Genomic DNA, 12,950 nt, shown 5'->3' with positions numbered 1-12,950 from the left:
TCCCAAAATAGTTTTTTAATATATATTTTTAAAGGATTTTAATTTTACACCTGAATTACTAGTCTGTATTTATTTATTTATTCAGTTGTTTCATCTGATTTCATAGATAATTTCTCTCTTTTTTTTTTAAATGTTAGCACGGTTTAGCTAAACTTATTGGATGCATTTTTGAAAACTTCATTATAAACTAATTGTATAGTTTCTCACACACACACTTGTAAAGTTATGAGGACTTCCCATAGACGTAATGATTCTATAACATACACTCACAGAAATAAAGGTAAGCAAGCTGTCACTGGGGTGATACCTTTTTTTTTAAGCATTTGTACTTAAAGGGTCCATATTGGTACTTCAAAAGTATATATTAGTATCTAAAAATTTTAAGAGTAACACTTTTGTACTTTTTAGGTACTAATATTTACCCTTGAGGTATTAATATAGACCTTTTAGGTAAAAATTTGTACCTTGTGAAAAGGTACCACCCCAGTGACAGCTCGCGTAGCTTTATTTCTGAGAGTGTACTGACTGTATGTTTGATACCTATGCCCCAAAATTCAACACTCACAGAAAACAATTTGTATTTTTACATTTTCAAAATACTTCATTCTGTGTGATTTATGAGTCGTTTTACACTTTAAGACCAAAAGGTCAAAAAGTACTGGTCTTGCTACACTTGGGGACATTTGGTCTACACAACATAAGCGATACAAATAAGACTGTTACTAGTAACTTATTTCAGAGAGCATTTGATTCTTTCTAAATATGTTGGCACAGTTTAGAGCAATATACATTTCTCCTCCATTTTTCCACTGGTGTGCTTGTACAAGAATGCAGTTGGTCAGTGTGGTATTTGGTATTGCCTGGACAGCTGGCTAAAACTCGACACTGACTCAATGCAAAGGTAAACATCCTTTGACAAACTGCCTAGCACACATTGCTCAGCTTGAAATAGAGTGAAAAATCTGCATGTCTGAGGATGCATACATTACTGTGTTATAGAGTTCTTACACAGACCACAGTTTCACTTTATAAGACCTCAAATGTATCCTCATGAGGCACAGGGAACTATTTCTGTTTTGCTCGTATGTGTTTTTAGAAGTAGTCACCTACTTCTTGAATGGCCTGAGGAGGAATAAACTAACAGCAAATACACATTTTTGGGTGAATCCATAAAATATAGAGTCATGATGTTCAGTGATGTCACACCCATACAACTGAAGTCGGAATTATTAGCCCCTTCTCTAAATATTTCCCAACTGATGTTTAACAGAGCAAGGAATTTTTCACAGTATTCCGATAATAGTTTATCTTCTGGAGAAAGTCTTATTTGTTTTATTTTGGCTAGAATAAAATCAGTTTTTATAATAAAAAAAAACATTTAGGTTTAAATATTAGGTTATTTAGGCAGTAAATATATATTTTCGATTGTAGAACAAACCACCGTTGCACAATGATTTGCCTTATTATCCTAACTGGCCTAATTAACCTAGTTAAGCCTTTAAATGTCACTTTAAGCTGAATACCAGCATCTTGAAAATATCTAGTCAAATAATATTTACTGTCATCAGGGGCGGAGTTAACCAAACAGCAAGGTAAGCGGCCACTTTGAGGCCTAAGAAATCTGGGGACCCCCAATAAATATCTAGAAGTATAAATTAGATCTATAAACTATATATCTAACATCGTTTTCTACCATATTTTGTATGGTGAGAGTTAAACAAATACAATTTTAGCTAAATTTAATATTATTTAGCACACAATCAAATATAATATTATTATAATAATGTAATGTTATGCAATATTCTTATTTGGTCACACTTTACAGTAAGGTTTCAATAGTTAATGCTAGTTAATGTGTTTACTAACATGAACTAAGTATGAACAGTACTTGTCAGGGCATTTATTAATCATAGTTCAACATTTACTAAAATCTAAATTCACACTTGTTAACAGTAATAAATGCACCTTGAGTTAACATGAACTAACAATGAGCAACTGTATTTGCATTAACCAACATGAGCAAATGCTGTGATAAATGAATTGTTCATTGTCTGTTCATGTTAGTAAATGGATTAACTAACATTAACTAATACAACCTTATTGTAAAGTGATACCTATTATTAGTATCACAAAATAAAATATCCATCATGGAGCAGTCCAGCAGTCAAATTTCTAAAAAATATATATTAATTATTTTTAGTTGGAAATTAATTTAAAGAAAACTAATCATTTAAAATGTAGAGATTTTATTTATTTTAATTGTCGAAAAAAAAATGAGTGATTATAAAAATTAAAAAAAACAGCAATATAAATAAAAATTTAATAAGAGTAGAAAAAGTGCATTTCAGGACTTGGGCCCCGTGGCTGAAATGGCTTAGGGCCCCAAAATCACTATATCCGCCCCTGACTGTCAACATGGCAAAGATAAAAGAACTCAGTTATTTATTGAAACAATTTTGTTTAGAAATGTTTAGACTCAGTTAAACAGATATTGGGGGAAAATAAACAGGGGGCAGATACATACATTTTAAGGTTATTAACCAATCAGTATCGTGAAGAAAAGACAATGATAAAAGATACAACTCATTGAACTTATGTGTTATATCATTTATGCCTTTTTTTCTGTACAGCACTACAAGACTTTTGGTTGACAACAATCATGTATCAAATTCATTTAAGGTATTTTTATTTTACGGAAGGCCCAAACACATAACAACTGCTGTGGAATCCATACAAATTGGCCAGCCTGATCTCACAAGGAAACGTAACTGTTTTACGTTTTGTCAGTTTAGTGGCTAATTCGTACAAATTCATACGAGTTCAGTCGTAGGAAAATTTACTATTTTTAAAAGGAGGCATGGCACCAAACCCTACCGTCATTAGTCATGTTTCTATCCAAAGATGCAAACTGGAATATCGCATAAAAGACGTGCGAATAAAGCAGCGTTTCCGTCCAATGACTCAAAGAAAACAAAATCGTCACTTCTTGATAAACTGGGACCAAATATCATAAGTAAATACTGAATTTACTGTGGTAGGAGAAGCTGCGTCAATCTTTTCCATATTTAATAAATGACTTGCGCCTCAGAAGACGATGCCACGCAATGAATGCGTGGTGGCGCTTGAAAATGTGAGACGTAGAGAACAGACGCTCTTGACAATTATAGAGGTAATTAATAATATAATAACACTAATACTGAAAAGGTTACGGCATTTTAGAATGAACAAAACAACATTTCAGAGGTTTAACAATGTGCTCAACCTGCTGGTTTGTCCATTCACACACATTTGTATCGTCACATGATCTCTTGTAACAAAATCACATGACTTTTTAATGCGAAGAACTCGAATTTGTTCAGTAAAAGTATTTCCATTGTAGTTCATGCGAATCTTTTCTTATCTAATAAAAAGTTTATCCTACTTAGTTATAAACATACGTTTTTATGCACATTTTCAAAATTAATGAGCATCAACCATTTTTTATGTGCATATCCAAAATGCGCACAAAAACAGGTGGATGGAAACATATCTATTTGTAGATGAGCAAATCATACTAAAATGTACAAATGATATCGTACAAACTCAAACAAGTTAGCCACCTAATCAAAAAGTTACGTTTTGGTGTGAGATGTAATTGAAACGACACATCTGGGGCTTCCATACAACATACAGTTTCATATAAACAGCAACTCAATTTCTGTTGGAAACAAGATGTGCTTGAAATGTACAGTACGAATGCTTAAGTCATTTTATTCATATAAACGTGACGCAATCAAGAGTATCGTGAACTGTAAGTACTTCTGAATTCAAACTCAAGGCAACCAAACCAGTCCAAAAAGTCTCACAACGGTGGTTTCATTTACAACATTTCTCTCCAACACGCTGTAAATATTACGTACGATTCCAAGAAAATAGAAAACTGAAAACGACTCCTTATGCTGCTTGATAAAAGTCCCTGAGCAAACGTTTCGCTCGCTTACCGTGATCAATAAAATCCAACAGCCGACCAATAAAAATCACACATACCCAAATGGCCTTAATCAATGTTAGCAATATAAAAAAACAAAGAAACATTCTTGCATTAACATCCTTTCTTCGAAGCGAAAGGATCAACTGTACACCCAATGCTTTCCCAAAGCATTCCTCCAAACTTTATATTGCTTTGGCAGAAATGGAACAAGAAATTGAGCTTATGCGTGTGTATGCATGTGCATGTGTGTGTGTGTGTGCGTGTGTGCTGCTTTGAATAACGTTTTTTAAAAAGTACATGTATCTATCATGCACTTTTCAGTATAGGAGGAGGGCACTTAACAAAAAACAAACATGCAGCGACTTTTGAAATCCTTCAAAAGACACGCAGCGATCAGTAAAGGGGGCTCCAGTTGAACGTTCCAATGGATATTAGAGTCTGGCAGGTGTTGGAGGACAGCCATACCATCTCCACTAAACTATAATGGAGGAATCCCAAGGCGAAGCCGCAGCCGACGTCTGTCAGATGGTGGCGGCCCAGCAGCACACGGGATATGCCGACCAGGATAGCCCACAACACTAGCAAAATGCGCAGAGGGACTGCGAGCACCAAGTGCGCTAGCAGGAATTTCGACACCATGACTGCTCGGCTCGCATGAGCCGCTGGGAAGGAATAGATGTCCATGGCCAGGTAGTCGAAGAAGCCAGGGGGCATTTCCCATGGGCCTTTACGCTTCACCAATTTCTGCATGCCTGATACGGTCATCACATCCAGCAGGAGAGCTATAAAGCAAGCACATTTAATGAAATGTTAATGAAAAATGCTGTCATTTTGCAATAATTAGCTACCATTTACAAAAATCTAGAATAGGTATGTTTTCCTGCCATGATTTTAAGCCATAACGCTTTTCACAACGGTTTTCCATGCAGATCTTGTTCATGTTCAAGCTGGTCATGTGAATTTGCCATCCTAGCAGAAAGCTGTCGGGTTTTAAAGTGAGGTATTTTTTTCTTATATAAAAGTTCTCTCTGGTTCTCGAATCTGATCGGCGATATTCTGCAATAGCAGCACTCCTACAGCCTCTTCACCCTTGTGTATTACTCCGCTCCCATAGAGTGACAGCAGATCAATAAACTCACTACAGTTTGACAAATATTGCAGCTGTTGGAAAACATAATGCACTTTTGAGGCTTTTTCAGGCAAGAATGTAGTTGTTTAGATTGCAACTATGCAGTTTATTTATAATAATGCCTATTTTAATTATTCAGTAATTATTTTATTCAGCGCGTGCATCAGCCTATCATACTGAGCAGAACAAAGATGGTTGATGTCCCGTCACAAGATGGCGACAGAGACTGCATGATAAGTCCTTAGGGGAGAAAAACTCCCTGTAAATATCAAACTACAGCTGATCAAATCATTATAAAACAGGTAAGTGACATTTTAAGTCGATCTCTCTCTTTTCTATGTTGTAGTGCAGTATTTATACCATAGTAATCTAGTAGTATTTGCTTTGCTTTTTAACCCTTTTTCAGGGTTAATTATTGTGATCTTCCGATTGCAACGGAGAAATACTGGGAAATCCCTGTAGACTGATGGCATTTCATGTTCATGTTCTGTTTTGTCATAATTTTAGACATTACGCTAGAGAATCAAATACTAGCTCTAAAGTGACGTGTGAAGTAGCAACGGTTTCTGCTGTTCTGACAGCCAGCTGCAAATGTGAATAAATGGCTAAAGAAAGTAGTTCCTCCTACAAAATGATTTTAATCGCTCGGGGTTTGATTTTTCGTAACTGGTGGGACACTAATGCTGCGTTCACACCAGACGTGGATCAAACGATAAGTGCGAGTGTTTTACATGTAAGTCAATGCAAAGCCGTGAATAGACATCCTGTGGCGTAATACGCGCAAATGAGACGGTGTGAATGCCAAGATTCACACAAATGAAGCGGCGCGAGTTGGGCACTTTATGTGATTGCTGCGCTTATCCCGCGAATCACATGAGTTGGAAAATCTGAACTTCAGCGTATATTTGCGGCGTGTTAACCATTCAGTCGCTTGCTCTTGTAGGGGCGTGATTATGACATAGGGCCTGTTGTTGGTGTCCCGAGGGCGAATTATCCTGTTGACACCAACCACACCTCATCAAACTGGGCTTGGCTCATTCAGAAGCACTGCTGAAAGCTTCCATCATCCAGGTTAAGTTTCTGGAGGAGATGATGAACTCATAGAGCTGGGTGCACCTCTGAAAATATCTAGTGGACTCAGACACACCTCCAAATGAATTGAAGCTGTTTTACAGCCTTCATAAAAGCACATAAACACAGCCATCCTCTTTATAAAATCCATGTTAGCCATTTAGCAATGGAGCTAGAGTCACTGGACCTAAGGCCTCGAGCCAACACATGCCTCCCTCCAGTGCTGATATACAGTCATATCGCACTGCTACTCCTGTGATATTGCACATTCAGTTGTGCTTCTTATATTGATACACTATTGAAAAGACGATGAGCCTATCTTTATTTAGCAGAAATATCATTAATTTGAGACCACCATTATGCCACAGATTCAAATCGGTTTAGAAGCTGTCAACATCTTGTCTCGTGTAACCAGACGGTCAGACTGACAGCAAAAGACTAACAGAACAAAAGTAACAGAACAGTGACAGTTAGATATGTTTTGGAACAATATCGCGATAATAGTATATGCAACACACATCTCGCTGACAAGTGTGATAAATGACATTTTTTTATGCAATGATTGCTTATCTAAATTTGACAAATCAGATGGGGCCTTGCTAGCCCCGCCTTCCCAGTAGTTGTTATTCAGCTATTGGCTGGAGCGGCTTAAAGGTGAACCCAGAGCTGAAAATAAATACTAATTGTCGATTTGTTTCAAAACTATTTCTAAATACAGTCTAATTTTCAATAAACTAATAATGTAGTGAAGTGTGTCAAAAAACTGAGTTATATCCATTCACACGTCCTATTTTTATGCCCCATATTATGATGCGAAGTCTTTAAAACCCAACAGATGAAAAATCTTAACTTGTTTTTATTAAAACAAATATAAACATGCATATAATAATAATAATAGCATTATATTAATGCAAATAGTGAATAAATTGAAAAACCACAGACATGAAGAAGGCATGGAGGCGGTGGTTTTTATATTTGTGTAAAAAATAAAAATTTTTGTAACATTTTAATCCTTTAATTCTTTTTCATATTTGAAGATATTTGTGTATTACACATTAAGCTATGTGTAAGAGTTTTGGACATGCATAGGCGCTTAACTAACACACTCTGCACTGGACTTTAGACCAGCTTTTATTTGGCCAATCGCGCTGTTTGTTACAGTTTCTCAACGTAGATAGCAACGCTTGCGCCTTAACAAACCTCTATTTTATACCAACATGCCCATGACTCCACAAAGTGCCGCAAATAAATTTGCTGTTTAAACTACGTGGTGCAAAATGTGAAAATTAGGGTTGTGCTGGTCTGAAAATAGCAACAAATCGTGGCAAACAAGTCTTACACCTTATTGCGCCAAGTGTATGATAGGGCCCTAAATGTTTGCTTCTCAACACAGTTGTTTAGTCTAAATTTGAAATAATTAGATCTGAAAAAATATGTATTTTACCAGTTTATTTTATTATCACTAAATTAATACATTATTTAAAAACATAGCTAATAAAGATTTATTGTAAGGAAAATTGTTATCGCAGTATTCAACAACAACATTGCATATTTCATATTTTTCCAGTATCATGTATGGATGGACATCCATTGCTGAAATATTTTACTTAAGAAATAATCTCATACTTCTAGAATGGCATTAGGTTTGAGTTCATGATTAGAAAATAGTGTTGGGTTTGAAATGTTTCTTTTAATAAATAGTGAAATCAAATTAATAATATTATTATTTAAAAGTAAAAAAAGAAAAGGTTTTCCGTATGTCAGCCTGCAGTAGTCACATGTCTGTCGGTGAGATCACATATCCTCATATTCCCTCATCCACTGACCTACAAACCCAGCAGCATCCTCACAAGCTGCTGGAGATGCGCTTTCAAATCCAAATCCGAACACAATCACAGCCTTCCTTAAGGTCTTGCTCATGTTTTCATTCTCAGATATGAACATAATGGATTCAAATTCAATGTAAATGGTTGAGTCCAAAAATGTGCATCATATCTGAACTTTACAAATACAAATCAAGTTATAACAACAGTTTTTTTAGCTACCATTTTAAAGCATCAATGTCAGTAACAAGCATAGTATTTTACTCATTGTTAGAGACTAAAAAAGATCCTCACCAAAATCGACCATAGTTTTATTATAATAAAAGCATGTTTATTATCTTGTTTTGTCGTACAGCAGATAAAATGGTTCATTTGGTAAAGTTTTGCTTTTATTGGCAGACTTATAAAAGCAAGACTCGTTTTCGTAAGGAGAGCTTTGTATTGGTTCAGACGCAGACATTACTCAATTACAGCAGCAAGTGTGGGACCAAAATAGTAATGTATACTCTGCTGAAGGAAAAAATCAGGAGAAACCACCACAGATGTTTGAATGGATAGAAAGGACATTGTTTTGGTTTTAATGCAAGCCATATTGCTCCACTGGGTCTTTACTGGACTGCTATTTTATTCTTTCTTTCTTTTTTGCCAATAAATTTTAATGGAATATGTGCTGACCACATTAGGAACCATTAGGGTGTACTAAATTTGATGGTTTGTAATGCTTTTAATGATATTTGTAGTGGAAACCATTAAAACTTCTGTGATGATTTCTAATGTTTTGTTTCTTCTTAAAGAGAGAGTTTACCCAATAATTTACCCAACCCTTTACTTGTGTCAAACGTTCATTAGCTACTTTCCTCTTCTGGACAAAAAAAAAAAAAGATAAATGTCGGAATCCTTAACTTCCATGTTTGTTTTGATTGGGGTAAATTTGGTTTAATATTCGCACATTTGTTTATTTTTGACCAGTGACAATTTGTGACATCCAACTTTGAATCCTGGGGCTGAAATCACTTCAAAACAACATTAGCACTATTTAATTGATCGTCAACAATGTTGTGCTCTAATGCTCATTGGCTGCTAATATGATTTTCCCATTTCGAATTTCCAGTGATGTAAAGTAAAAATTACAAATACTCAAATTACTCTAATTGAGTGGTTTTTCTCAGGAATTGTAATTTACTGAAGCCCTGCTCACACTATGAGATTTCAGCAAAAATTTGGTCATCTGAGACAAATTTGGGAAATCCAAAAAGTTTTCTGAAATCCTGTGCTAAAATCTGTGGTCTTTGATCGTGGGTTTGACATGTTCACAGACAGCCGCTTATGCCGAGTTCAGACTGCATGATTTTAATAGTCGTGTCACAGATGTTTTCACACTGCATGACTATCTGGGCTAGCGTTTCGTCGCTGCTTTGTTTACACTGCAAGATGGATCGGCGACAGGGACTTTCACATTGCATGACTTTTCGACAACTTCGTCCAAACACAGCCAAAAACACGTTGTATATCTTTTGTTATTAACTACATAATGAGAAAGAAGCTTTTAATGGGGTAGAAAATGTACATATTTGCTCACCTGGGTTTAAAGGCAATTAGCCATTTCTCCTCAACGTTGCTAATAAACTAATTTCTTTCTGTATGAAACGTCAAACAGACACGGTTGCTCCTGAGTCCTGTCAATGCTCCACTAGTTTTTCCTCCATTTCGTGGGTCCAAATAAACTGAAAAAGAGCGCTTTTAACTTCTACCCCTGCCTCCTGCTGGCCTGCAGCAGGTATACACCATAGGTATACACACACACACACACGCAAGTGAATGCCGCTCTCTCATTGGCTGTAGGCAATCGCTGATGTTATTTTCAGTCAAAACTCAATTCACACGGCATGATTTGAATCGCCGACAGCTCCAGATATTTAGCATGCCAAATGTCTAGCGGGCATCGGCGACTCATCGGCGATTCTCTCAGATCGTGTCTTTGATAGTTCATACTGTGTGATTGTCACTCATGTGCTCGAGCACCGATTTACCTGTGATTTTAGGCATTTGTCGGCGATTTCTCAAAACCTGTCGGCGAGCCAAAATCGGGGCTAAAATCACTCAGTCTGAACTAGGCATTAGTGTCTGTTGGGATCAGATTTGCCCTCCGATTAAGTTCTGGCAGTGTCAGAACTCAGAAGATTTCAGACACTTTCCTGCTTTGTGACAACAGCTGCGATGAGCGTCAATCCAAGAACCAATAGGAGCTCTCAATTTGGTGACGCAATCCATGCGACAATTCGAATGACCGCGGGGAAATGTCTTCCTAGTTTTATTATTGAGACTTGCCAATATTGCCGCTACTGATTGTTTACGTTTGCTGTGAGGAATCATTTCAGAACGCAGCATAGTGAAAATGTCATGGGTGGATGATGTCAAACTCCGGGAGCGTTTTCTTTTGTGTTTGGCGCGTCTTCATTGTTGTTCAGTCTGACTTTATGACAACTGCCTAAAATCTTACAGTGTGACATGGGAGCCATGTTTATGCAGTCTGACATGCTACATTTTTAGTGCTGTACTGGTACTTTTTCTCCACTACTTTCCTTCAACCTGCAGTCACTACTTTCTTTGTTCTTGTCTATGCAAATTAGAAAAATCACTCCTGTGATTCCTGTCCAATCAAACCACACATAGAAGGTAAATCGCATCATAATGAACTACCTCAAGACATGGGCGATTTATAAATGCAGCAAACTGTTTGGAAACATTAAAAGTGTCCAAGAAGATGTCCAAAATCTTTACACGCTTTGACCCAGAGACTGTTTAGATGCATGTCACTGATGAGAAAGTGACGGATGTTTACTGTATGATGACCAAAACGGCTGTAAACACCCAGCAGGCACAGGACATCAACATGACGTCAGATTGACGTTGTTCCCCAACGTCGTGGGAACGTTGCGTTTTGTTTGGAAATGAAAATCGTCAGGCCGACGACAATGTCCAACTTAAAATCAACCAAATATCAATGTCTAATGATGTTACAGCTTGAAGTTGTGTGGATGTTACCACTGTGACGTCTATCAGATGTTGGATTTTGGTTGCCATATACCTGATGAATAAATGTCAGTCTTTGACGTCAATATGTCATTAATTGGTTTAAGATGTTGGCTCGATGTTGGATTTTGGTCACTTTCCAACACAACCTAAAAGCAACCAAATATCAACATCATTTGATGTTGTTCTTGGACATCAAAGTAAGATCGTCCTTAGATGCTGGATAGACAATGAATTTTGGTCACCTGACATCACAACCTTAATCTAACCTGATATTGACGTCTCATGACGTTGTGTGCCTGCTGGGCAATAACTCGATGCACTACAGAATGTTACGTTTACAAACATCCACAAATTACATGTAAATGCATCAGCTTTTTACAGTTCAATTCAATACTCACTACCCTTGAGTACTATTGAAAGGGCTACTTTTAACTCATACTTTGAGTAATAATTACAACCGATACTTTACTTGCACTAAATTTTGATACACACAAGTATGATTTTATATACTCTTTCCACCACTGCGAATTTCCAAAGAATACTTTTCTGAAATTATATTTGGAATGTGGAAGCTCAAATGTGAAAATATAAAACCAACTTTACCTCAGTTTGTTTTTGTACTATGGATGTCCTTGAGAAGTTGGTTTTATGTTCACACTATCTCCTAAATAAAATAATTTCAGAAAAGTATTAATTGCGAATTCTAAACAGTGAAATCATATTATCAGCAAACGACTATCAAAGTACACAACATTGTTTACAGTCAATTAAATAGTGCTAATGTTGTTTTGAAGTCATGCATGCGATTTCAGTTCGAATATTCAAAGTACCATGGTAAACAAATGTATGAAGCTTTCACTGAACGAATGTGCAAATATAAAACCATCAATATGGAAGTCAGCGGGTACAGGTTTTATTAGCTTTCTTCAAAATATCTTCTTTTGTGAAACTCAAAAAGCCTTAGTACTACCATACGGTGAGTACATTTTCAATTTTGGGTGAACTATCCCTTTGAAAGGGCACCCGTCTTAACTCGTTCTCACAAAACAACTCACCTAGCAGCAAATTGACCAAAACCTCTTGCCCTGCCAACGTGTTGCTTCTCATAAGGCACACAATGGTGCCGAAGACCCACGGGATGCCGTGTCCAGTGAGCGCGAGCAGCTTGACCATGGAGCGCACGCTTCCCCACGACGATGAGGGGTGCGCGCACACACCGAGCCGTTTAGACATGCAGATATCAATGGCCAGAAGAGAGTTCATGGCGATGCCTTTGAATGAGGGGTTTAGCTGCATGCAGTCTTCTTCTGGCAGCTCCTTCTTGTCTTTGTTGTTCTCGGGCTGCGGATTATCACCTTGCTGCTGCTGATTTGGCTGTTGTCTCTGCGACGGCCTGCGCGCGGTACCGCGAGATTCACCGCCGCCGCCGCCGCCGCTCTTTATCGGCTGATTTAAAGACATAAACTCGGGTCTGTTGAGCACATTGTTCCGCTCCCTCGCCCTGGATCGAGTCTGGTTCGCAGGCATCTTGATTTCGTCCGACCACCGTCTGCGTTTACTGTCCTGTTGTGCGCGGAGAGAGACGCTCTACCGTGTCCATTCCCGGATCATGTCTTGCTCCGTTCTCAGTGTTGCGACTTCTAATTCCAGTTACGCTATAAATAGACATTCCAGCCGCTTGGATACATGAGACGCGCGTCCACATGCCGCCTCATTACAGCCCAAAAGCAGGATAAACAAAGCACACTCACTGTGCACCTGCTTTAATGCAAAGGAATTGATAGATAGATAGATAGATAGATAGATAGATAGATAGATAGATAGATAGATAGATAGATAGATAGATAGATAGATAGATAGATAGATAGATAGATAGATAGATAGATAGATAGATAGATTACATTTATAAATGACATTGAAG

The 12,950-nt window shown here is 37.3% G+C and overlaps 1 protein-coding gene across 1 annotated transcript; it reads right to left on the bottom strand.

Moving 5' to 3' along the window:
* Nucleotides 1-2,595: 2,595 nt before the first annotated feature.
* Nucleotides 2,596-12,630, bottom strand: plpp7a (phospholipid phosphatase 7a (inactive)). Its single transcript, NM_205660.1, is given in 2 exon segments — nucleotides 2,596-4,752; nucleotides 12,085-12,630. Coding segments are annotated over 2 exon segments (861 nt in total). The 5' UTR covers nucleotides 12,557-12,630; the 3' UTR covers nucleotides 2,596-4,363.
* Between the last annotated feature and the right edge of the window lie 320 nt (nucleotides 12,631-12,950).

The sequence above is a fragment of the Danio rerio genome, chromosome 5, assembly GCF_049306965.1.
Source record: "Danio rerio strain Tuebingen ecotype United States chromosome 5, GRCz12tu, whole genome shotgun sequence".
Taxonomy (NCBI): Eukaryota; Metazoa; Chordata; class Actinopteri; order Cypriniformes; family Danionidae; genus Danio; species Danio rerio.
The sequence above is the reverse complement of the archived record's forward strand: the minus strand, read 5'-3'. Positions and strand labels throughout refer to the sequence as shown.